This window comes from Mobula hypostoma, chromosome 6 (genome assembly GCF_963921235.1).
Source record: "Mobula hypostoma chromosome 6, sMobHyp1.1, whole genome shotgun sequence".
NCBI lineage: Eukaryota > Metazoa > Chordata > Chondrichthyes > Myliobatiformes > Myliobatidae > Mobula > Mobula hypostoma.
This window is the reverse complement of record NC_086102.1, coordinates 182975183-183002802: the sequence shown is the minus strand read 5'-3', so window position 1 is coordinate 183002802 and position 27620 is coordinate 182975183. Positions and strand designations below refer to the sequence as shown.

Sequence of the window (27620 nt, the reverse complement as noted above, 5' to 3'; positions counted from 1 at the left end):
AGGGAATTGAGTACAAGAGCAAGGAAATCCTTTTGCATTTGTACAGGGCCCTGGTGAGACCACACCTGGAGTATTGTGTGCAGTTTTGGTCTCCAGGGTTAAGGAAGGACATCCTGGCTGTGGAGGAGGTGCAGCGTAGGTTCACTAGGTTAATTCCTGGGATGTCCGGACTGTCCTACGCAGAGAGGTTAGAGAGACTGGGCTTGTACACGCTGGAATTAAGGAGATTGAAGGGGGATCTGATTGAGACATATAAGATTATTAAGGGATTGGACAAGATAGAGGCAGGAAATATGTTCCAGATATTGGGAGAGTCCAGTACCAGAGGGCATGGTTTAAGAATAAGGGGTAGGTCATTTAGGCCAGAGTTGAGGAGGAACTTCTTCTCCCAGAGGGTTGTGGAGGTGTGGAATGCGCTGCCTCAGAAGGCAGTGGAGGCCAATTCTCTGGATGCTTTCAAGAAGGAGCTACATAGGTATCATGGATAAGGGAATCAAGGGTTATGGGGACAAGGCAGGAACTGGGTATTGATAGTAGATGATCAGCCATGATCTGAGAATGGCGGTGCAGGCTCGATGGGCCGAATGGTCTACTTCTGCACCTATTGCCTATTGTCTATTGTCTATTGTGAATTCAATTAGCTTGCATTTCTTTGGCTGTTAGGGGTTCGTAGATGACATCCATTTCAATATGTTTGTTTACAGACTTATCAGAGAGAACCAGGCTTCTAAATATTCTTGTGCCTGCTTCCTGTTTGCCTGCCCCAGAACCTCCAGAGTGTCCCAGTTAAAGTAGTGTTCCTCTCAGTTTTCATGTACCGAGATCAGTGACAGTAGATCATGTCTCCGTACCTCCAGTTTGTGTTCCCAGAAATGAGTTGAGAGTTTACATCCTGTCTGTCCGATGTAGTTTTTGTTGCAGTCTCCATAGATGATCCTGTACTCCGCACGTCTTCTGTCGGTTATCTTTAATGGTACCTTGGTTCTTGAGACAAGTTTCCTTAAAGTCACCGTTGGTTTGTGAGCAATTGAGGGGTTCACGCACTTGAGCTGTCATTTCTGAGATGTTCTTGATATAGGATAAAGTTGTGCATTTCAGTGCATGCTGAGTAAGGTCTGTGCGACTTTCTCTCCTTAGTAAGGATCTCCTGATGAAATTCCATTGCTAACCGTTGTTCTGGAGCACTTTGAATAAGTGCTTCTCTTCCCTAGCCTGATGTTCAGTGGTGCTGCAGCGTGTTAGTACTCTCTCAAATAGGGTGGGAATGCAGCTTTGCTTGTGGCAGGCTGGGTGGTTGCTATGGTAGTTCAATACCCAGTCTCTGTGTGTACCCTTCCAGTAGATAGATGTCGCTAATGTACCGTCTGTCCTTCTCATGACAAGTTCATCCAGGAATGCAAGTCAGTTGTTACTTTCTCTTTCCATTGTAAACTTGATGTCGCACAATATGTTGTCTATTTCATTTTGTTTGAGTATGACAAAGTCTCATTTATGAACCGTACCCAGAGTTTGGGCTTGAGGACTGGAAGTGCTATCTGTTCTAGCCTTTGCATAACAGCCTCGGCAATGAAGCCGGATATCGGTGATCCCATTGACATTCCTTTGGATGTCACCTCGACTGGTGATGAAACTAATATGCAAGCTAATTGCCAAGCTTGGCAAACACTTCAACATCACATGCCTCAACCTGAGCTACCAATATTCACCACCATCCTAAGCATCATGAAATATTCATAGAGACCAGTGAATCTTACAAAAGCATTCTTCCACTTATCCCTCTGGCGGATACGTACTCCGTAGATCTAGTTTGGTGAAGATCTGGGACCTGCAGAGTGCTTTGAATGTTGTATCTGTCAAGAAGAGAGGGTATTGGTCCTTAATGGTGATTTTGTTGAGTACACGGTGGTTGATGCAAGGATGAAGACCCCCATCTTTCTTTTCGAAAAAGAAGAATCCAGCACTGGCTGCAGCCTGGAATCGTCAAATGAAGCTATGCTGTAGTACTTTGGCAATGTGGTGATTCATGTCTTGTGTCTCAAGAGGGGAGAGAGAGAACAGGTGATTTTGGGGAGGGCTGGTGCCTGGGAGGAGGTCGATTGTGCAGTTGTGTGGTCTGTGAGGCATCACGGTGCTGGCTTCCCTTTTACTGAAGTCAACGGCTAAGTTGTGGTCTTCCTGCGGGAGTTTGGTGAGTTTGAAAGTTTCCTCTGTCTCCATGGATTTACAGGGTGATGGTAGCTGAGGTTGCAGGCAGATGGGTCCCCAACTCACTAGTGATCTGTATGACCAAGCAAAGTGAGAGTCATGAGTGGAGAGCTAGGAGTAACCCAGGATGAGAGGAACGTAGGGCGAGTCAATAAGGAGGAATTGGACAGACTCGCAATGCTCTCCAGCGCTCATTTACACAGGTCATGTGCATGCTCTGACTATCCCAGACCACAAGGGACATCAGACCATGGCTGTGATACCAAAGGGGTGAGGGATAGGCTTGGTAGGGAGTCCAAGTTGCACACACAAAATCCGATTCAGATAGTCGCCTGCTACGCTGGAATCCACCAAAGCCTGTGTGTGTGCTGAGCCATCAGGGTGTGGAGAAGGACAGAAACAGTGAGTCGGGCTATGGTGCTGGAACAAGGGGGCCAGGGGGAGCTTACCAGACAGAAGGCATCTCGTCCCTCCTTGGTGGTGCTGTTTTCCTGGATGCAGTGGACATTTCTGTCCTAACAGAACATTATGCAGGTCAGGATGAGTAGGTCCTTCACCTAGATAACACATTCACTAATATTCTTCCATCTCACTTGCTGGAGAAAGTGACATATAATCATGAACTCCAGTGGCAGGTACAAACGTACCTAGCTCACCAATCAATATCAACTGAAGAGTAGGTTATCATGAGATCACCGCCAACAATCTGTTCAGCAGAGGATAAAAGGTATTAAAGGTACTCATGAAATTCAAATCCTAATTTCCCCATATCACTTACAGGTTTCCCCTGCCATCCGAAGGTAGAGCGTTCCTATGAAACAGTTTGTAAGCCGGAATGTCGTAAAGCGAAAAAGCAATTACCATTTATTTATATGGGAAAAATTTGTGAGCGTTCGCAGACCCAAAAATAACTTACCAAATCATGCCAAATAACACATAAAACCTAAAATAACAGTAATATATAGTAAAAGCAGGAATGATATGATAAATACACAGCCTATATAAATTAGAAATACTTCTCTACAACGATTGCCTGCACTGTTCTCCGTAGCAAAAATCTCACGCAAGTGCTCTTGGCAGAAAATCTCATGCAAGCGCTCTCCAGTAACCTTTAAGCTATGAAGCTGCCAAATCATACCAAATAACACATAAAAATACACAGCCTATGTAAAGTAGAAATAATGTATGTACCGTGTAGTTTCACTTACTGGAATTGGGACAGCACCGAGCACACTGATGATGGGGTGTTATGCTGAGTCAGAGGTTGGGACGGTGCAGTGGCCCCCACCCTCCGGGCAGCGACCCGATACCGATCCACGAAACTTGCAGGGGTACCGCGGTGGCCGGGCGCACCCAGCACATCTTTAAGAAAAAAGCCGAAATAAACAAGCTAATTAATTAAGTGCCACCTGGGACGTAAATGTCGGCCCAGATCAGAGGCAATTGCCGATTACATAGAGCAAGTGAAATCGGCAATCGCTTCTAATCTGGGCTGACATTTACGTGCCGGGCGGCACCTAATTAATTAGCTTGTTTATTTCGGCTTTTTTCTTAAAGACGTGCTGGGTGCCTCCTGGCTACCACTGCATTCTCCGTGAATCGGTATCTGTCCATGACCCGGGGTTTGGGGTGGTGGGACACTGAGGTTTCGATTGTTATCCTTTCCTCTTCCAATTGCATCAGCTCTTCATCTATCAGTTCTTGGTCATGGGATGCCAAAACCTCTTCAACATCATCTTCGTCAACTTCCACAAGCCAAACTCACTTCGTTCACCACGATCGAAATGCTTAATTATGTCTAGTTTTACGCTAAATGTAACACCCTTACGAGCTCTTTTAGGCTTTTCCGATACCATGGAACTCATTTTGCTAACGGCTGCTCACAGGCATGTGTTTAAGCAATGCCAGCGAGAATGCCGTTCCGAATCCAGGGGAGAGCGGCTGCTCGGGACATGCGCTGCCTTTTTTCGCACTCTACTTTTTTCGTAACAGTGAAAACACCTTCTGCTAGCGAAAACAGGGAACTAATGTAGGTCTTTCGTAACAGTGAGGTTTCGTAAAGCGAACATTCGAAAAGCGGGGGACACCTGTAGCCCTTTTGATTTGTACGGTTTAGATGGTTTCTACCTGATTCTCTGACTAGGAACCTCCTCTTAGATGACCATGCCTTTTGTATTTTTGAGACCAAAGAATATCGGCATTGGCATATACCTTAACTGATCAACTATTTGTGGTGCTCTTGACACCGCAGTTTAGTTGCACTCTCATTCCCCCAACATGGAACTTTGAACCATTATGTGCCAAACTTACTAAGAGAGTTCTCTGCAATCCTGACCGCAGTTTACGTACCATGAAAATGTCGACTGCCACTGTTAGCAAACAAGAAGCAGCCTACCCCGATGCCTTTCAAATGATTGTCCAGGACTTCAATCAGGCTTTTTTGAAGATATCTCTGCTCACCTATTATCAACATATCACCTGCAGCAGCAGGGATCCCAACACTATCAACCACTGCTATACTACGAGTAGGAATGCTTACTTTTGTAGGCATTTTGGGAAATCTGATCACTTGGCAAATGTCCTATCTGTTGTAGGCAAGGACCATTACACCATAGTTGTCACAGACTTTATCAAAAGAGTCATACACGAGTGTTTCCCTACAAAATCATTCAGAGTTTTCCCCAACCAGAAGCGCTGGATGAACCATGTGATCCACAGTCTGCTGAGGGCCCGATCAGTGGCATTTAGGTCTGGAGATCAAGTAAAATACTGAGGTCCAGGTACAATCTCCAGAAAGCCATCTCTGGACCAAACTTGAATTACTGACTGCCTGACAGCAGTGGCAGGGCTTGAATACTGTTACCTCCTCCAGAAGGAAACCAAGTGACATAAGTAACAACAAAGCTTCATGCCCAGATGAGCTTAATACCTTGTATGCTCACTTTGACCGTCAAAACATGGTGGCACCTTTATGAATTCCCAAAGCCCCTGATTACCATGGACATGACAAGACACTTCACTAGAGGTGCTATCTTACCTTCAAGTATTAAATGGTAATCAATTATTACATTTATTGAAGGTTATTGTGTTCAAGTTAGTTGTCTTTACAACAACCGTGGTGACATTGGAAACACAGTTCATTGGTTGTGCAACTTTGGGGAACCACGGCAACCTAACCTGATGCTACATAAGCACTGTGAGGGTCATGTTTTTTGACTTCTCCAGTGCATTCAACACCATCTGTGCTGCTCTGCGGGGGGAGAAGCTGACAGCGATGCATGTGGATGCTTTCCTGGTGTCATGGATTCTTGATTACCTGACTGGCAGACCACAGTACGTGTGCTTGCAACACTGTGTGTCCAACAGAGTGATCAGCAGCACTGGGGCTCCACAGGGGACTGTCTTATCTCCCTTTCACTTCACCATTTACACCTCAGACTTCAACTACTGCACAGAGTCTTGTCATCTTCAGAAGTTTTCTGATGACTCTGCCATAGTTGGATGCATCAGTAAGGGAGATGAGGCTGAGTACAGGGCTACGGTAGGAAACTTTGTCCCATGGTGTGAGCAGAATTATCTGCAGCTTAATGTGAAAAAGACTAAGGAGCCGGTGGTAGACCTGAGGACAGCTAAGGTACCGGTGACCCCTGTTTCCATCCAGGGGGTCAGTGTGGACATGGTGGAGGATTACAAATACCTGGGGATACGAATTGACAATAAACTGGACTGGTCAAAGAACACTGAGGCTGTCTACAAGAAAGGTCAGAGCCATCTCTATTTCCTGAGGAGACTGAGGTCCTTTAACATCTGCGGGACAATGCTGAGAATGTTCTACGAGTCTGTGGTGGCCAGCGCAGTCATGTTTGCTGTTGTGTGCTGGGGCAGCAGGCTGAGGGTAGCAGACACCAACAGAATTGACAAACTCATTTGTAAGGCCAGTGATGTTGTGGGGATGGAACTGGACTCTCTCATGGTGGTGTCTGAAAAGAGGATGCTGTCTAAGTTGCATGCCATCTTGGTCAATGTCTCCCATCCACTACATATTGTACTGGTTGGGCACAGGAGTACACTAAGCCAGAGACTCATTCCACCGAGATGCAACACAGCGTCATAGGAAGTCATTCCTGCCTGTGGCTATCAAACTTTACAACTCTTCCCTTGAAGGGTCAGACACCCTGAGCCAATAGGCTGGTCCTGGACTTATTTCCTGGCATAATTTACATATTACTAATTAACTATTTATTGTTTTATTACTATTTAATTATTTATTGTGCAACTGTGACGAAAACCAATTTCTCCCAGGATCAATAAAGTATGACTATGACTATGTTTGGTCTAACTGCATGCATTTTGTATTTTGATCATTTTAGATTCGGCTGGTTCTTTCAATGGGTGTAGTCACAACTTTGGAGCATGTGAGCAACTCTGCCTACCCCGACCCAATGGAACATACACTTGTGATTGTACCACGGGCTACCGCAGGAATCCAGACACAAGGACCTGCTCATCAGTTGAATCATTTGTGATTGTATCCCAATTGAATGTTATCCGAGGTTTCAGCTTAAATGAGAATGACCATTCAGAAGCTATGGTACCAGTGGGTGGTGTGGGTAAGAACCCTTTTTCTTTTTATTATAAGCATGAACATCATAGTATGTTCTTACAAGGTAGGAGGTAATTTGGTCTTGTGGATTCATACTGGCCCTCATACATTCCTCTCAGTCTCAATCCCCCACTTATTTCCCTATACTATACTTTATTAAAACCGAAGCATAATGTTACGTAATAAAGTATATTAATGAATAACAGTAGCATTTCATTGATAAACACAAGAAAATCTGCCGATGCAGGAAAGCCAAAGCAACACAAACAAAATGTTGGAGGAACTTAGCAGGTCAGGCAGCATCTATGGACAAGAGTAAACATCAGTACTGGGCCTGAAGAAGGGAGGTGTGAGGTGTTCCTTCCCTCCACTACCCTGTAGCTCACCCTTGGGCAGGTGTAGTACTTGCTTACCCCACCTCCCCTCCTCCCCACCCACCCCACCTCCCCTCCTCACCCCCCTACCCCACCCAATTAGGGTCATGTGAAGCCATGGGAGCAGGTGGTGGATGGTCATATGAGCAGCTGGTGCATATCACAAATCCTGGTTATGCGACCACTGACACCAGGTAGACAATCTCTGAAGAGTATTGATAATGGCTGGGGGTCACCCGTCTTGTAAAGACATTGCCCAGACGAAGGCAATGGAAAACTACTTTTGTAGAAGAATTTGCTAAGAACAATCATGGTCATGGAAAGACCATGATCACCCATGTCATATGACACGGCACATAATGGACAAACTTGGTGACCATGGAAAACAGCAAACCAATTCCAAGTCTACATGTCAGAGAAAGAAAAAAATTTCTGCAAGTCGTGGCAGAAGTTTCAAGTATTTTTCATCATGTCTCAGAGGATATGTTGGATTAATGTTGGCTCTTAAACAATTTCAAATCAGTTTATTAAATTATGCAGTCCTGATCTCCAATGCAAGCTCATGAATCCAGCGCAGCTTACGCTCTGTTTCCTTCTTTCCCCACTTCCCACAACTCCCTCCCTCTGGAAGTTCATAATCGTCTCCTTCCTCTTTTCGCCAACATCATTTATAGTGATGTTTCTTCCCCTCAACCATCAGATTGCTGAACAGTCCATGAACGCTAACTCATAGTCCTTTAATTTGAACTCCTTCTGTTGTAATTTATCGTATCTTTGGCCCTTTGCATCGTACAGCTGCCTACAACAGCATATTTCCTGTCATTTGTCTGTGGCAATAAATTTGAACCTGACAGTCTGGCAAATCCAATTTTACGGTACTATTATATTTAATGATACAGCATGGAACAAACTCTTTCAGCCCACGGAGCGGTGCCGCCCAACAATTCACTGATTTAACCTCTAGCCTGATCACAGGACAATAGATATTTACAATGCATGCAGTACAGCTTATTTTTTAAACAATAAAGTTCTATTCTATTGTATTTACAATGACCAATTAACCTACTAACTGGTATGCCTTTAGATTGTGGGAAGAAGTCGGAGCACCCAGAGGAAACCCCCACACACACAAGAAAATTGTATAGACTTTCTTACAGAAGACAGTGCAATTAAACTCCGAACTCTGATGCCCTGAGCTGTAAAAGCATGCTGCTAATGTTCCCACCCAACTTACTCACTGTCTGTTATGCCGCTGGCATTAGGGGCAACAATGAAGATCCTCCATCTGTGGTGGTGTTCAGGGCTTCCTTCATCATGTCAGTAGCTTCCTCTCAGTTTTCACTACTATTAGGCATGCAAGTCCCAGATGGAGACTCAGGAATATCGTCACACTCAGATGTAGAGGGATTTTTCATTGCTGTTTCTGTAACAATTTTGTTTTACCAATCCGGCTTGTTAGCCCTGAGCGGAACCCCCGAATCAGTGGATCGTCTGTCCGCTACCGTTTGGCATGGACGGCGTGGGTGTTCCGTCCAAGAGCCAAAGCATGAAGCCCTGGCTCCAGCCAGTTCTCCGGGTCATTGAGGCATGCAAGCTTCCAAACCACGACAGGGTTGTGGTCCTCTTGGCAGGTTCCCACCCAAACTTTATCCGTTTTCCAATTTTCAGCTCATGCTAACAGTTCTGTGATTCGACAAGCTTTCTTTCAGAAAATACAACTACAGTTGTAGTTATATCAATTTGTGAGGATGTGTAGTCCACCAACAAAGTTGATGTAATTTTGCTCCATATATTTGCAAAATACTTTTTTAGCTTAAAATCATCCAGCTAAATTTCCATCAAGAATTTTAATTAATTGATATTGACCACAATATTCTTCAAAATAAATAAAAAATACTCATAATTTCTGGTACTTTCAGATGTTATGTATTCTGTATATTTAAAAATTAAGTATATATTTAAATCATAAATAGTTACATAATAGTTCATACCAAAAGTTTTCTTCAATTATTTTAATGTACAGAATAACTTGTCTTTGTTTTCTTGTAGATCGTTTTGCTCTGCATGTGGATGTGCATGTATCTTCAGGATTTATTTACTGGTGTGACTACAGTACCATACCTCAAAGAAATGCTATCCGAAGAATTAAACCTGATGGATCTTCATTCAAAACCATTGTAGCTTCAGGAATTGGTCAGAAAGGTATCAGGGGAATTGCAGTGGACTGGGTGGCAGGTCAGTTTATAACTTCTATGATTATATAAATGTCCAAAATTTCTTTGTTTATAGTTCTAAAAAATGTCTGCTCAGAATCAGAACTGAGTGATTAGTTTCATATGAACATTGGTAAAGAAAGCAACGACACACATAATGAGATTGAGTTCAAAGATTTGTTGTTCTGTGCTAATTGGAACAAAATATAGGTAAGTCATTGATCATGAACAAAGAAAAATCCTCAAAAAAAATTAATTGTTATTCCTGTCCGTGCGTTGTGGCATATCAGGCGACAAGCTTGTGTTTCTTTAGCAGTTTTGTCTGTTTTTCACGAAGTTGAGTTGCTATCTCGATGCTCAGCCCAGCACGGATGGAAAGTGTGGAAGGAGCCGGCCGGGTAACCCTGAACCACCTGCCTCAAAGTCCAGTGCTGATGCCACAACACCACTAACGGGCTACAATTTGTTACTATCTCATGTTTAGTGGCATCCTAATGTTTAATTGCTCATAATAGTCTCATAATTCATATATATTTGTAATCAGCATAAACTAATCTTTCACAGATCAATGAATTCCAGTTAATTGGGACACATCGGGACCAGTACGTTTTGGCCCAATTAAGCAAAAAAAAAGTTCGAAGTTCAAAGTATAATTTATTATCAGAGTGCAAACATGTCACCACATACAACCCTGAGATTCTTTTTCTGCAGGCATACTTAGCAAATCTGGAGGACGATACCTGTAAGCTGTAAACACCAGGAATTGTGCAAATGCAGATGTATATAAATAGCAATAAGTAATGAGAATGAAATAACAATATAATAGGGTCCTTAAATGAGTGTAGTTATCCCCTTTTCAAGAGCCTGATGGTTGAGTGGTAGTAACTGTTTTTGAACCTGGTGGTGTGAGTCCTGAGGCACCTGTCCCTTCTACGTAATGGCAGCAGTGAAAAAAGAGCACAGCTTGGGTAGTGAGGATTTTTGATGATGGATGCTGCTTTTCTACGGCAACGTTACATGTAGATGTGTTCGGTGGTTGAGAGGGTTTAACCCATGATGTTTCAAATAAACAAAGGGATTCTCAGCTATTTTGCTATTTAAGAGTTGTCCCAAGTAAACAGCTGCCTGACTAATGGATGGCCCAATAAACTGGAATCCACTGTAAATATTTTTGTTTGCTTAGGTTGTGGCAGTTCTAGAATTGCACAATATAAATTATGCACTTTCAGCACACTTCAGGTTTTTGATTTATGTTTCGCATTGCAAATTTTATAATAAAATAATTTCTTCTATCACCTTTTGTTTTTAGAAACTGTGATCCAAATAAACTGAATATTTCGAAGATGTTATCAAAGTGAAAGTGACAATATAGCAATATTGAACTGTGGAGATGTGATACCACATCTAGCAGAGAGCCTCATAGTTATGGGCTTCATATTTGGTGTAATATAATTGTTTACTATGAAATAATTTAAGTGCACTATGTTTTTTTAAATATCTAGAGAAAAGCATTTTATTTCTTCCTTATAAGTACTTACTGCAGATGCACAACACCCTCCAGTATAATTTGCAAAATGAGGCAAAAATATATATTCATATTGTGCACAATTACCAAAATGATGATTATACAAAACAACAGATTTGATGCTTTTAAACTTAGCCAGAGAGTGGTGAATCTGTGGAATTTGGTGCACCAGGCGACTGTGGAGGCCAAGTCATTGGGTATATTTAAGGCAGAGTTTGATAGATTCTTGATTAGTCAGAGCATGAAAGGACACTGGGAGAAGGAAGGAGACTGGGACTGAGAGGGAAACGGATCAGCCGTGATGAAAAGGCGGAGCAGACTCAATGGACCAAATGGCCAAATTCTGCTCCTATGTTTTACGATCTTAAATCACAGCATACAAACTGGACCTGAAACTGATTCAGTACTCTGCGTACACTGTAATTTAAGCCTAATTGTATAGATTATCAAATGATTAATCAAAAAAATCAAATGATTATTTGTAATATTTGTTTCTTGTTTTCTATGCTACAGGCAATCTGTATTTCACAAATGCCTTCCTATCTGAAACTTACATTGAAATTATTTGCTTGAACAGTACCTTTCGTAGAGTGCTCATCAAAACCCAAGTAGATTGGCCTCGGGACATTGTGGTGAATCCAAAACTCCGATATATCTTCTGGGCTGACTATGGACAGCATCCCAAAATTGAGCGAGCTTTCCTCGATGGCTCCAACAGGACCATCTTGTTGGATGATGGTATTGTTATGCCGCGAGGTCTGACTGTCGACTACATAAACAACTACGTCTACTGGATTGATGACTCTCTTGACCTGATTGCTAGGATCTCACCCGATGGTGACGAGCAGCAAATAATCCGCTACGGTAGCCGCTACCCAACTCCATTTGGAATCACCATCTTTGAAAACAGCATAATTTGGGTGGACCGAAACTTGAAGAAGGTTTTACGTGCAAGCAAAGATCCTGACAATGCAGATCAGCCTTCTGTCATTCGAGACAATTTAAACTTATTAAGGGATGTAGTTATGTTTGATAAAAAGATTCAACCAACATCACCCCAAGAAATTAACAATAATCCCTGTTTGGAGCACAATGGAGGATGTGTCCAATTTTGTTTTGCCTTACCAGGTTTACAAATGCCAAAATGTGGTTGTGCTCATGGTCGACTGGATGCTGATGGCAAACAGTGCACCATCAGTCTGAATAATTACTTGATCTATGCAACAGAAAGCTCTATTCGTAGTTTGTACCTGGATATCACTGAAAACATGTTACCTTTCGCTGTAGTCAGTGTAGGGCACACGACAATAGCACTTGACTATGATAGTAGTGAGAAAAGAATTTATTTCACGCAAAACATTGGTGAAGGACAAAGCCAAATCAGCTATATCAGTCTTGATGAAAATTCTGCCCCTCCTACGCATGTGGTGACAGGTATGTAAAATAATATCTTTATACACAATACCTGACTATAATTGTATAGCTGAAAATTCTCAAACTCTGTTAGTCACGTGGGTTATGGCCAAAGGGAAAAAGGCTTTAGTGCAAAGGTATTTTTAGGTTCTTCAAAAATCAAACTTGTGAAAATAGTGAAAAGAAAGCAGCCAATATTTACCAAAAGGTATCTACCAGACAACACAATAATAGCTCCCTACTTATTCTTGTCCAGTGTGGACTCCTTGTAACCCCGATATCTATCTATCTATCTATCTATCTATCTATCTATCTATCTATCTATCTATCTATCTATCTATCTCTCTATCTCTCTATCTCTCTATCTCTCTATCTCTCTATCTCTCTCTCTCTCTCTCTCTCTCTCTCTCTCGCTCTCTCTCTCTCTCTCTCTCTCTCTCTCTCGCTCTCTCTCTCTCTCTCTCTCTCTCTCTCTCTCTCTCTCTCTCTCTCAAGAAGGGGCAATGAGCTCCTTTTTATTCAGCACCAGGATATACCATCTTTAATTATCAACAAAGTTAAACTAAAACTACACATGAATTAGAATATGAAGCACCCTACAATGTAATTACTATCATATTACAAAATAAACAGAAGTATCCACCTTAAACACAGTATACAGTCATCCAACCATACATGGATGTCCATGAATACAGCCAAATGAAACAGCGTTACTCCGGGGCCAAGGTGCAAAACACAGCACCAACAGTCACACACAGCACAAAGCATGTTTAAGTTGGTAACCACATGTAAGGTATCAGTAAAATACAGCCACACAAAAAAAAGTCCAGACCCTGAGTCCATGAATGAGGCAGAAACCTGCATTCGACCACAATACAGCTTGTCTTCTGCCGAGTAAACTCTGGGGGGCAGCTCAACTCCAGCTTTTCAACTTCATATTTTCTCCTTTAAGTTATCTTTTCTCCAGTGACTGAGTGATGATTTTGATGTTTGTTTTCCAGTTCATGAAGCAGCATAGGCCATTTATCAGCATTCCTGACTGTAAAAATGCAGCATTATCCTATAAGGATAGATCTAAAGTAGATTTAGATCCACTAAATCCAGATCAATCATTTCTAAATTTTAATGTAATGTAAATAATTACATGTAATTATTTTTTATATTCTAAATGAGCAGACAGCTCAGCAAATCGCTAGTTTTATTTATTTATTGAGATACAGTGTGAAATTGGCTCTTCCAGCCCTTCAAGCTGCACCACTCAGAATTCCCCGATTTAATCCTATCCTAATCGTGTGAAATGTACAATTAACCTATCAACCAGTACGTCTGTGGACTGTGGGAGGAAACTGGAGCACCCAGAGGAAACACATGCAGTCACCACAAAATTTCCAAACTCCTTACAGGCAGCGGTGGAAATTGAACCCTGGGCACCTGTACTGTAAAGCATTGTGCTACCGTGCCGCCCTGATTTTGATCGTTTGTTTTTGCTCGTTTGGTATTAAACAATCGAATGTACTTTTTTCAAATTGAAACCCAGTTATTTGGAATCGAGTCAGACAGTGTCAATTCCCTCGCTCAGTCCCTCGGCATTTTGGTTTGTTTTTCAGGTAACCGCTACATGAGAATCTCATCGTTACCTCTGATTATAATGAAAAATGCCACCAAAGCTGTCAAACTTTGCTGAAATTTTCCTACATAACTGACTCTAGAGTGTTTCACATTTGAGAGGCTGACTTGGTTCCAGTTTTATGTTGAGAATTTTAGGGCGGCTTACTCATTCAGATTTATTATCTGCAAAGGACTTGTAAATATTACTTACTTCAGATTTTTCTACAGAGCTTGTTTAACTATCAGTTTTATTTTAATTAATATTTTAAGATTTCAATAGGTTTGTAGTATTCAAGTGATTTTTGACATTTTGTATGCTTGAAGTGTCCAAGAATATTTAATCTTTGAAAGTTCAGGGTCAAGTGATTTAGTCGACTCTGAAATTTCATTTTTGTGGGAGGGCCTCCTTTGTACCCATCACTGGATCACTTCTTTTAAACTCTCTTTTCCCCTACACTATCTGATGACTCCTCAGATTTGGCGTGAAAAATGTGCTGGCTTCCCCTGCTCGCTTTTTTAAACCCCTCTCTATGCTATCCAGTTGCTCCTTGGGACTGTAGCATGTAAAATGTGCTGACTGCCCCCACTCACTTCTTTTAATATGTATATAATCTCTCTCTGTCTCTCTGTCTCTCTTTTCCCCTTCCCCCGCCTCCCCAATCTGATGACTCCTCGGGACTGTGGCACACAAAATTTTAGCATAATTTTGAAGAATTCATATCTTGAACTGCAGGTTAATGCTAAAGAAAAATGCTTAATTCCAACTGTTTTAAATTATCAGTGGCCGTATATTTCAAGCAATTGCATGATATATATTAACTTCATTTCTAAGGGTTGAGTTCTCCTGATGGAATTGCCTTTGACTGGATTAACAGAAGGATTTATTACAGTGACTATCTGAACCAGACAATCAACTCCATAAGTATTAATGGCGGTAATCGCACAATCATTGCCAATGTCCTGAGACCACGAGCTATTGTGCTGGATCCTTGCAGAGGGTAAATTCATCCAGATTAGAATTAAAATTTTCATGTTTTATCACAAGCTATTTTGATTGCTTTAATCTTTTGACATACAGCACTGTACAAAAGCTATATATATAGCTTGGGTGTCAAAGACTTTTGCACAGTTCTGTAGTAATTTTATGTATTGCACTGTACTGCCGCAAAAAAAAAAAAAAATTCATGATATATGTGAATGATGATAAACCTGATTCTGATATGGGTCTCTACTGGGGACTGTGAGTGGGAAGGGGTCAAGGAGAGGGGATTCATGGTTGAGAAATGGGGAAGGGATAGAGAGGGAGCAGGAAGCACCAGAGGGACATTCTGTAATGATCAATAAACCAATTGTTTGGAATCAAGTGACTATGCCTGGTGTCTCAGGGCTGGGTGCGTCTGCACTTGTGCCAGCCCTCACCCCTAGTGCTCCTTCTCTTCCACCTGTCCCACACCCCTCCCGCAGGGCTCCACCCTCACTAGCCCCAACATTGTTTGCTCCTGTCAGATTTACAAACACAGTCTCCACTCCACTTTGACAAATACAATTACTGTGCAAGCACCCTAGCTATATATATGTGCTTAAGATGGTATTGTATTTACTGAGGAAGAATATTAAAAGCGATTTCAAATAAATACTAAATATATAATGGGTGTACATAAATAAAGGGACTAATGGATATGTGAGACCACCCCATTGATTATGTGATGTAATTGGAGCAGGTTTCACTTCACATTGGCGATTCAACCAACTGATGAATGTAATGTGGCTGGGCCCAAGCCCAAGGAAACTTCTCCCTTTGTATTAAGGAGTAGTGTATCCAATGTACAGTATAATTACAATTGCCTTGATTGAAATATTCTCTTTGCAGGTATATGTTTTGGACCGATTGGGGAAGCCATCCTAAAATAGAACGTGCAACACTTGGAGGAAACTTTCGGTTGGCAGTTATAAATAGCGGCCTAGTATGGCCAAATGGACTGACAATGGACTACGAAGATCAGAAGCTCTACTGGGCTGATGCTTCTCTGTATGTTTATGTTTATGTCTTTCCAGTCTACTGTTTAAGGATTTGTATAAATGTAGAATTTTGTTTATATTACTTTTGGTTTTTACATCCTTATTTACAATTATTCATATTGAATTTTAATTCTTTTTAATGCACGTTTAAACAGCATTGAATTATTACAAACCAGCACACAAAGTGCTGAAGGAACTCAGCAGGTCAGGCAGCATCTATGGAAGTGAATAAACAGTCGAAGTTTTAGGCTCAGACCCTTCATCGGGACTGGAAAGGAAGGGGGTATATGCCAGAATAGAAAGGTGGGGGAAGGGGAAAGAAGATCCGGGTGAGCACATGGTCGAAGAGTCAGAGGGCAGCAGAGATCACAGAAGGAGCAGTGAGAGAGGGTTTCACTGAACTCCCATCGAAGAGAAGATTTAAACTTACTCAGTGTAGGCAAAACTCAAAGAGACTTCACAGTGGAGCAGCAAATTATAAACACGAGATTCTGCTGAAGCTGGAAATGCAGAGTAACACACACAAAATACTGGAGGAACTTAACAGGTCAGGCAGCGTTTATGAAAATGAATGAACAGTCAATATTTCAGGCCAACACCCTTGTTCAGACGCTTTCTCACTGCTTTACCTCTGTGATCTCTGCTACCCTTTGACTCTTCAACTACATACTCACCTGAGACCCTTCTTCAGGGCTGAAAAGGAAGGGGGAAGATGCCAGAATAAAAAGGCGGGGGAAGGGGAAGGAGGATGGCTGGAATTTGATAGGTGAAGCCAGGTGGGTGGGAAAGGTCAAAGGCTGGAGCAGAAGGAATATGATAGGAGAGGAGAGTGGACCATAGGAGAAAGGAAAGGAGGAGGGATACTTGTGTGAGGTGAAAGACCTGTGAGAAGAAGTAAAGGGCCAGAGTAGGGAATAGAAGAAGGGAGGGGAGTGACAAAAAATTTACCCGGAAGGTAAAATTGATATTCATGCCATCAGTTTGGAGGCTACACAGAAGGAATACAAGGTGTCGCTCCTCCACCCTGAGGTTGGCCTCCTCTTGGCACAAGAAGCGACCATGGACTGATACATCGGAACTATTACATCTAGTCTTAATGTTGACTAAGTTTCAGTATTAGAAATTTTTGGTAATCTGCTCCAATGGACTGTTTTCACTACAAACCACAGAAAAGTACTGTTCAGAACATCAGTGTCAAAAATTCCAGTTCATCTTCATGCTCTCTCATTACGATCAACTTAGATCGGTCAAGGATGCCACACATGACTGACAGTTCCTTCATCCGTTCGTATATACGCTGTGTCGTATGATGTGAGCAATCATGGTCTTTCCATGACCATGATTTTTTATGACAAATTTTTCTACAGAAGTGGTTTGCCATTACCTTCTTCTGAGCCGTGCCTCTACAAGACAGGTGACCCCAGCCATTATCAATACTCTTCAGAAACACTCTGCCAGGTGTCAGTGGGGACATAACCAGGACTTGTGATCTGCATCTGCAGCTCATACGACCATCCACTTCCTGCTCTTGTGGCTTCATATGACCCTGATTGGGGGCTAAGCAAGTGCTACACCTTGCCCAAGGGTGACCTGCAGGCTAACGGAGGGAAGGTGCACCTTTCAACTCCTTGGGTAGAGACAGATCTCCACCCAGATTGATAGTAACTTGAGGGAAATAACAGAAAAGAGTTATTTCAAATACATTACCTGTGCTCTAAAAACTCTAAGAATGTGCTAGTCTGTTGCTCCTGGTAAAAATTGGTAAATTTTTTTATTATTGTGACATGTACAGTGACAATATGGATCATTTTATCACAGCAGTGCACAGAGCTAGTGCAAGGGAAAACAATAACAGAATGCAGAATAACTTGTTACAGATTACAGAGGAAGTGCAGTGCAGATAGACAATAAGGTGTAACGATTGCTACAAGGTAGATTGTGAGGACAAAAGTCTATCTTACTGTACTAGGTGACCATTCATTAATCTTACAAAAGTGGGATCAAGTTGTCCTTGAGCCAAGCCTGCTGGTGATTTCCATAAGACCATAAGATATAGAAGCAGAATGAGGCCATTTGTCCCATTGAGTCTGCTCCATCATTCCATCGTAGCTGATCCATTTCCTTCTGAGCCTCAATCTCCTGCCTTCTTCCCGTAACCCTTCACGTTCTGACCGATCAAGTGTTTAACAACCTTTGCCTTAAACATGTGTAAAGGATTGACCTCCACAGCCGCCTGTGGCAGTGACTTCCGCAGATTCACCACTCTCTGGCTGTAGAAACTCCTCTGCATCTCAGACCGTGAAGCACCTTAAATAACTCCAAAAGACTGAGGTTGGGTAAAATACTGAAACGCTTTTATTCGCTGTACAATACGACCTCCACGGTGAGTGTCTGCCCCCGGACTGAGGGGGAGGGGCAAGGTGAAACACCTTTATACAGGACTATGTGGGAGGAGCCACGGGGCAGTCAGCAGAGAGGCGTGTCCAGACAGTTAACCCAGTTACAACATATAAATGGTTTACCACAGACCCCTCAGGCTTTTGGATCTTATGTCTGAAGGGAAGAGGGGAAGAAAGGGTGGGGTCTTTGATTATACTGGCTGCTTTATTGAGGCAATGAGAAGTGTAGAAAGAATCTGTGGAGGGGAGGCAGGTTTCTGTGATCTGCTGAGCTGTAAGAATACTTTCAATGGTGTATTGATTAGAAATCAATAAGCGTGAAAGGGGCCATGCCAGATTTCATTAGCCCATTGAGACAGAAGATGTGCTGCTACACTTTCTTAGCCATGGCTTCTGCAAGGTTGGGCCATGACATATCAGTGAAGTTTGTTTTCGACCCTCTCGAACTCAGTGCTGTTGATGTAAACAGAACCACGTGCACTGCCCCCCTTTCTGAAGTTAATGACCAGGTCTTTCATCGTGCTTTCTGGTAAGATAATTGCAGTGACTTCTACGAGGTCAATCAAAGGTATTATTGTCTATTTTGAACATATTTTTTTATGATCACAGGACCCTGCTTGAGTAGGGTTATAAAGATCATAAAAATCTTATGCTCATAAAGAACATGAAGAATTTAAAGTACTGTAGGTCTGCCCCATTAATGAGTTGCCCATTGGCATAGAAACTTAAGGAACTGGACAGTGCAGGTCGTGCTGCTGCCTGCATCAGAGAGGCGTCAGATGAGACAATGCGTGAAATGGGTGTGTAGTCTGGCAGAGAGTGATCATCTTAGTCACTTTTCTTCTGATCACAAGACCCTATTGGACTTGTTAATGTGGAATTTGCGAGTCTGATTCATTGATTTATTTGCGGACGGCGGGGGAGTTGCCTGACGCCAGTTGTGATGAGGACTAGGCCTCAAGCCATGGTGCTGCTTGTTTTCAGCTGCCCAGGAGAGAGATGTTGAAGTCAGTGCACTCCACCAGAGCCAGTGTGACGTGGTGTCCAAGCTGGAGCCAGTGCTGTCCCCTAGTGTTTGCTGGGCTAAAGGCAAGCTGTATTGTGCCCGACTGCAGACTCCTGCAAATTTCATAGACTCAGGGTCTTAGACTATATTTATTTGTGTGACTGTATTTTACTGATATCATATATGTGCTTGTTATCTTGTATGTGCCTTATGCTGTGTGTGATTGTTGGTACTGTGTTTTATACCTTGGCCCTGGAGTAATGCTGTTTCATTTCGCTGTATTCATGTGTGGTTGAAAGACAATTAAATTTCAATTGAACCGAACTGAATTTGACATTCATGGAAAGATTGTTGTTGTAACACCATTTCCTTAAGCTCTCTGTTTCCTTCCTATATTCTGTCTCATATTATTTGAGATTTGGCCCATTATGGTGGAGTTATCTGCAAAAATGTAGATAGAGGTAGAGAAACTGCAACACAATTGTGAGTGCATAGGGAGTAAAGCGGGGAGAGAGATGAGGATGATGCAAAATAAATTTTATTTTTAATCTCCAACTACTGGGGCGCATGGTAGTGTAGTGGTTAGCACAAAGCTTTACAGTACAGGTGACCCAGATTCAATTCTTGCTGCCTGTAAGGAGTTTGTACGTTCTCCCCATGACTGTGGGTTTTCTCCCACAGTTCAAAGATCCATTGTCCCGTGATTAGGCTAGGATTAAATCAGAGGATTACTGGGCAGCACGACTCGAAGGGCCAGAACAGCTTATTCTGTGCTGTATTGCAATAAATAAAAATAAGTAAATATTATGTGACCACTATCGTACAACCTTGGAAGTGAATCCCAATGGCTGTTGATATGATGTCTTTATCCCTGGATAATAATTTGTAGTACTGCTTTTGAAAGCCTTAAAGAATACTACTGCTGGATTCTCTCATCAGATTCCCTCATCACTCACTGAGAAGATCCCTCCATAACTTACATTCCTATTGGTGAATCTTACCTTGCAACAACTGCTAGTCTACCCCTCTCTCCTTCAGATGAGTTGCTGGCTGCATAGTATCATTGAATGGTTACAACACAGGAGGGCATCCAGCCTCTATTGGAGCAACTCATTTGTTCTCTTCTCACTTGTCCTCTCTCCATATCGTGGCATATTTTTCTCCTGGCTTTCTAAAAAGAAACATCTCTCAGATTCTCTAAAGCAACATACACAAAATGGCTGGAGGAACTCAGTAGGTCAGGTGGCATCTATGGAAATGAATAGAAAGGAAATGTTTTGGGCTGAAACCCTTCATAAGGATTGAAAAATAAGCTGGAAGAAGCCAGAAAAAGAAGGTGGGTGGAAGGGAAGGAGTATGGGGGTTGGGGCGGGGGGAGAGGGAAAGGGAGAGAGAGAATTTATTTCAGGGGGAGAACACGCAGACTGACTGAGAATATCCAGTTTTGGAAGATAGGAGCTCCAAAATTGTGTGCACTTTTAGGCTGGTCTAACTTTAATGGGACCTTTTTATTTTATTTTCTTTCTTTCTCTTAATAACTGTTTGATAAAAGCAGAAATTAGTAAATATACAAGTTATGCAGTGTGCAGTTTGCAGCCGATAATTCTGTATGGGCGGTATTTACACAGAATTTGCTCCAATGGAGGTTTCTTTAATCAGAACACCACAAAGTTCCTGTTTCGTTCAACCCCAAATCATCCCATATAGACATATATTATGTAAGAGAGCTGGCCTTCTCACAACTGAGTCACCTGGCTGTTAGCAGAGCCAGCTAACGAGCCAACTGAGGGGGCTGCATATGTCAGGTCTCACCAATGTAGAGGAGGCCACATTGGGAGCACCTGGTACATTAGACAACCTCAACAGATTTCAGGTCAAGTGTTGGCTCACCTGGAAGGAAGGTGGCCAACCATTTTAATTCCAAACCCTATTCCCATTCTGACATGTCAGTACTTGCTCTGGATTTCCAGCATCTGCAGAATCTCGTGTCCAAGATTCTCTACTCTATCCTTGTTGTTATGGTCCTTGATCCCAGAAACCATTTTTGTGAATCTCCTGTGGACCCTCCCAGTGCCTCCTCATCCTTCCTGTAATTAGATAACCAGAAATGAACATGATATTTCAGCTGAGATTGGACGAGTGAATTATAGATGTTCAGCATTTTCCATTATACATTTTATGCTTCTATTGATAAAGCACAGAATTGTGAATGCCTGTTTACTGCTTTCCAAACCAGCCCTGCCACTTGCATTGACTTGTGTGCCCAAGCCACAAGATCCCTCTATTTCTGTAACTCTTCTACGAGAAGATCTCATGTGATTCGAAAGGACCAGAGGACGAGAAGACATGAGGGTGCAGCCTCAGAATAGAGAGGCGTCAAGTTATAATGGAGATGAGGAAGAATTTCTTCAGCCAGAAAGTGTTGAATCTGTGGAATGTATTGCCAAAGGGTGCCGTGGAGGCCAAGTCATTGGGTATATTAAAGGCAGAGGCTGATAGATTCTTGATTAGTCAGGGCATGAAAGGATATGGGGAGAAGGCAGGAGATTTGGGATGAGACGGAAATGGCGGAGCAGCCTCTGGATAATTCTGCTCCTATGTCTTTTGGTATATTGCCTTTCCATCATCCTACCTCATTCCTCTGTATGGAACCTCATTGGTAGGTGAGCAGTTGCATGGCATTGTTCAAATTTCAAAGTAAATTTATTATCAAAGATACATTTTTCTCAACAATCCTGAGATTCATTTTCTTGCAGGCATGCTCAATGAATCCATAATAATTACCACAAAAGACTGTACCAGCTTGGGCATTCCACCAGTGTGCAAAAGACAACAAACTGTGCAAATAATCACTAAGAAATAATACTAATAACTATTGTGGTTTTCCACCATGTCCAACAATGACAGGAAATCTGGGCGGAGAGTTTTTATAGTCATTGCACTGGGGCAGTTCCACTCTCTCCACCTTGGAAGTCCGTGTCCAGTGGTACAATTAAGCATCTCAGACTGGGGTTGCCGTAGATGACCATTGACATCTTCTATGCCTTGTCATGCCCTTTCCAGCATGGAGCATTGCAGTGCCATCTTCATGGCTGCTGGATCTCATTGTTGATCTCATCCACCCAATCCGCTGGAGCTAACTTTGTATGCTTGGACAGGCATGTCCCACAATTATAAATAAATAAATAAGCAATAAATATCAAGAACTTGAAGAGACCTTGAAAGTGAGTCCATAGGTTGTGGGAACATTTCAATGATGGGGCAAGTGAAATTATCCCCTTTGGCTCAAGAACCTGATGGTAGACGGGTAATAGACGGCTTATTCAGAAAGTTAGAAGGCATGGGATCCAGGGAAGTTTGGCCAGGTGGATTCAGAATGGGCTTTCCTGCAGAAGGCAGAGGGTGGTGGTGGAGGGAGTACATTCAGATTGGAGGATTGTGACTAGTGATGTCCCACAAGGATCTGTTCCGGGACCCCTACTTTTCGTGATTTTTATTAACGACCTGGATGTCGGGTTAGAAGGGTGGGTTGGCAAGTTTGCAGACGACACAAAGGTTGGTGGTGTTGTAGATAGTGTAGAGGATTGTTAAAGATTGAAGAGAGAAGTGGGGTGAGAAGTGGCAGATGGAGTTCAACCCGGAGAAGTGTGAGGTGGTACACTTTGGAAGGACAAACTCCAAAGCAGAGTACAAAGTAAATGGCAGGATGCTTGGTAGTGTGGAGGAGCAGAGGGATCTCGGGGTACATGTCCACAGATCCCTGAAAGTTGCCTCACAGGTGGATAGGGTAGTTAAGAAAGCTTATGGGGTGTTAGCTTTCATAAGTCAAGGGATAGAGTTTAAGAGTCGCGACATAATGATGCAGCTCTATAAAACTCTGGTTAGGCCACACTTGGAGTACTGTGTCCAGTTCTGGTCACCTCACTATAGGAAGGATGTGGAAGCATTGGAAAGGGTATAGAGGAGATTTACCAGGATGCTGCCTGGTTTAGAAAGTATGCAATATGATCAGAGATTAAGGGAGCTAGGGCTTTAGTCTTCGGAGAGAAGGAGGATGAGAGGAGACATGATAGAGGTGTACAAGATAATAAGAGGAATAGATAGAGTGGATAGCCAGTGCCTCTTCCCCAGGGTACCACTGCTCAATACAAGAGGACATGGCTTTAAGGTAAGGGTTGAGAAGTTCAAGGGGGATATTAGAGGAAGGTTCTTTACTCAGAGAGTGGTTGGTGTGTGGAATGCACTGCCTGAGTCAGTGGTGGAGGCAGATACACTAGTGAAATTTAAGAGACTACTAGACAGGTATATGGAGGAATTTAAGGTGGGGGCTTATATGGGAGGCAGGGTTTGAGGGTCGGCACAACATTGTGGGCCGAAGGGCCTGTACTGTGCTGAACTATTCTATGTTCAATGTTCTATAACTGTTCCTGAACCTGGTGGTGAGAGTCCTGAGGCTCCTGTACATTCTTCCTGATGGCAGCAGTGAGAAACGAGCATGTCCTGGGCGGTGAGGGCCCCTGATAATGGGTGCTGCTTTCCTGTGACCACACTTTGTGTAGATCTGCTCAATAGTGGGGAGGGCTTTACCATGATGGACTGGGCCGAATCCTACTTTGTGTAAGATTTTCTGTTCAAGGGCATTGGTGTTTTCACACCAGGCTGTGATGCAGCCAGTCAATATACTGTCCACTACACATCTACAGGAGAGTTAAAAATATCCACGTCCTGAAATGCGTTCATGAACAGAGTTTACATTTGCTCTTTTTCAAAGGTTCAAGGGTTCATTTATTATCAAAGTATGTATGCAGTATACAACTCTGAGATTCTACTTTCCAGACCTGAGTGAAACTTGGGGTTGCAGCAGTGCTAAAATGTACTCATGAATCTTGGCTACCTCCTCCTTCCTGACGGCAGCAGTGAGAAGAGAGCATGGCGTGGCTGTTGGGGAGTCCTGGGCAATGAATGCTGCTTTCCTGCGACAGCTCTCCTTGGAAATGTGTTCGATGATGGGGAGGGCTCTAATTGTGCTGGACTGGGCCGTATCCATAGAAACCATAGAAACTACAGCACCGAAATAGGCCCTTTGGCCCTTCTTGGCTGTGCCAAACGTTTTTCTGCCTAGTCCCACTGACCTGCACACAGACCATATCCCTCCATACACCTCCCATCCATGTATCTGTCCAATTTATTCTTAAATGTTAAAAAAGAACCCGCATTTACCACCTCATCTGGCAGCTCATTCCACACTCCCACCACTCTCTGTGTGAAGAAGCCCCCCCTAATGTTCCCTTTAAACTTTTCACCCCTCAACCTTAACCCATGTCCTCTGGTTTTTTCCTCCCCTTGCCTCCGTGGAAAAAGCCTGCTTGCATTCACTGTATCTATACCCATCATAATTTTATATACCTCTATCAAATCTCCCCTCATACTTCTACTCTCCAGGGAATAAAGTCCTAACCTATTCAACCTTTCTCTGTAACTGAGTTTCTCAAGTCCTGGCAACATCCTTGTAAACCTTCTCTGCACTCTTTCAACCTTATTTATATCCTTCCTGTAATTTGGTGACCAAAACTGAACACGGTACTCCAGATTCGGCCTCACCAATGCCTTATACAACCTCATCATAACATTCCAGCTCTTATACTCAATACTTTGATTAATAAAGGCCAATGTACCAAAAGCTCTCTTTACGACCCTATCTACCTGTGACGCCACTTTTAGGGAATTTTGTATCTGTATTCCCAGATCCCTCTGTTCCATTGCACTCCTCAGTGCCTTACCATTAACCCTGTATGTTCTACCTTGGTTTGTCCTTCCAACGTGCATTACCTCACACTTGTCAGTATTAAACTCCATCTGCCATTTTTCAGCCCATTTTTCCAGCTGGTCCAAGTCCCTCTGCAGGCTCTGAAAACCTTCCTCACTGTCTACTACACCTCCAATCTTTGTATCATCAGCAAATTTGCTGATCCAATTTACCACATTATCATCCAGATCATTGATATAGATGACAAATAACAATGGAGCCAGCACTGATCCCTGTGGCACACCACTAGTCACAGGCCTCCACTCAGAGAAGCAATTCTCTACTACCACTCTTTGGCTTCTTCCATTGAGCCAATGTCTAATCCAATTTACCACCTCTCCATGTATACCTAGCGAATGAATTTTCCTAACTAACCTCCCATGCGGGACCTTGTCAAAGGCCTTACTGAAATCCATGTAGACAATATCCACTGCCTTCCATTCATCCACTTTCCTGGTAACCTCCTCGAAAAACTCCAACAGATTGGTCAAACATGACCTACCACGCACAAAGCCATGTTGACTCTCCTTAATAAGTCCCTGTCTGTCCAAATGCTTGTAGATTCTGTCTCTTAGTACTCCCTCCAATAACTTACCCACTACCGACGTAAACTCACCGGCCTATAATTTCCCGGATTACTTTTCGATCCTTTTTTAAACAACAGAACAACGTGAGCCACTCTCCAATCCTCCGGCACCTCACCCGTAGACAGCGACATTTTAAATATTCCTGCCAGGGCCCCCGCAATTTCAACACTAGTCTCCTTCAAGGTCCGAGGGAACACTCTGTCAGGTCCCGGGGATTTATCCACTTTAATTTTCCTCAAGACAGCAAGCACCTCCTCCTTTTCAATCTGTACAGTTTCCATGATGTCACTGCTTGATTCCCTCAATTCCATAGACTTCGTGCCAGTTTCCTTAGTAAATACAGATGCAAAAAACCTATTCAAGATCTCCCCCATTTCCTTTGGTTCTGCACATAACCGACCACTCTGATCTTCAAGAGGACCAATTTTACCCCTTACATTCCTTTTGCTCTTAATATACCTGTAAAAGCTCTTTGGATTATCCTTCACTTTGACTGCCAAGGCAACCTCATGTCTTCTTTTAGCCCTCCTGATTACTTTCTTAAGTATTTTCTTGCATTTCTTATACTCCTCAAGCACCTGATTTACTCCGTTTCTTATACATTTCATACAACTCCCTCTTCTTCTTTATCAGAGTTGCAATATCCCTTGAGAACCAAGGTTCCTTATTCCTATTCAATTTGCCTTTAATCCTGACAGGAACATACAAACTCTGCACTCTCAATATTTCCCCTTTGAAGGCTTCCCACCTACCAATCACATCTTTGCCAGAGAACAACCTGTCCCAATCCACGCTTTTTAGATCCTTTCTCATTTCTTCAAATTTGGCCTTCTTCCAGTTCAGTTTAGATCCATTACTTCTTGTAATTTTTTTTCCATTCAAGGGCATTGGTGTTCCCATACCAGACTGTGATGCAACCAAATCAGGATACTTTCCACCGTGCTTTAATAGAAGTTTGTCAGAGTTTTCGATGACATACCAAATCTGCCCAAACTTCTAAGGAAGTAGAAGCACAGCTGGGCCTTCTTGGTGATGGCATTTATGTGCTGCAGCTGCTGTGGATGGAATGGAACAATAGAGGGTCTTTAACGTTGTTGACAATTCCTTCCCCCATGGATGCTGCTTGACCCACTGAATTCCACCAGTGCTTTATTACAACAGATTGTTGAGTGCCTGCAGAGGGACGTATATCTCAGTAGTGTTATCGTTGGTTAACATATGGCAGAAAGAGGAACAATTAAGAACCTCCTTGTAACAGTGTGTGTAGAAGAAAATAAGGTAATTTCAAAATAAAATTATGTATTACAAATGTGTCACCATATATAACCCTGAGGTTCATTTTTTTGTGGGCATACTCAATAAATCCGTAGAATAGTAACTAACACAGAATCAGTGAAAGACCACCTAATGAGGGCGTTCAACCAGAAGACAACAAACTGTGCAAATACAATAAGAAGAAGTAATAATAATAATAATAATAAGTAAGCAACAAAAATATTGGGAATATGAGATGAAGTTCCTTGAAAGTGAGCCCATTGGTTTCAATGATTTCAATGATGGGGCAAATGAATTTGAGAGAAATTATCCCCTTTGGTTCAAGAGCCTGGTGGTTGAGGGGTAATAACTGTTCCTGAATCTGGCAGTGTGAGTCCTGAGGCTCCTGTACCTTCTCTTTGCTGATAGCAATGAGAAAAGAGCATGTCCTAGGTGGTGTGGATCCCTGATGATGAATGTTGCTTTCCTGCGACAGTGTTTCATGCGGAAGTATTCAATGGCTTGAAAGGTTTTACTATGATGGTCTGGGTCGTGTACACTACTTTTTGTAGGATTTTCTGTTTGAGGGCATTGGTGTTTCCATACTA

The 27620-nt window shown here is 42.6% G+C and overlaps 1 protein-coding gene across 1 annotated transcript in view; it reads left to right on the top strand.

The window, feature by feature from the left end:
• Positions 1-27620, top strand: part of lrp2a (low density lipoprotein receptor-related protein 2a) — a 404078-nt gene that overhangs the window by 185890 nt on the left and 190568 nt on the right. The window contains 5 exon segments of the mRNA XM_063052409.1: positions 6576-6815; positions 9232-9417; positions 11434-12354; positions 14774-14939; positions 15812-15970. Coding sequence (XP_062908479.1) covers positions 6576-6815; positions 9232-9417; positions 11434-12354; positions 14774-14939; positions 15812-15970 — 1672 coding nt within the window.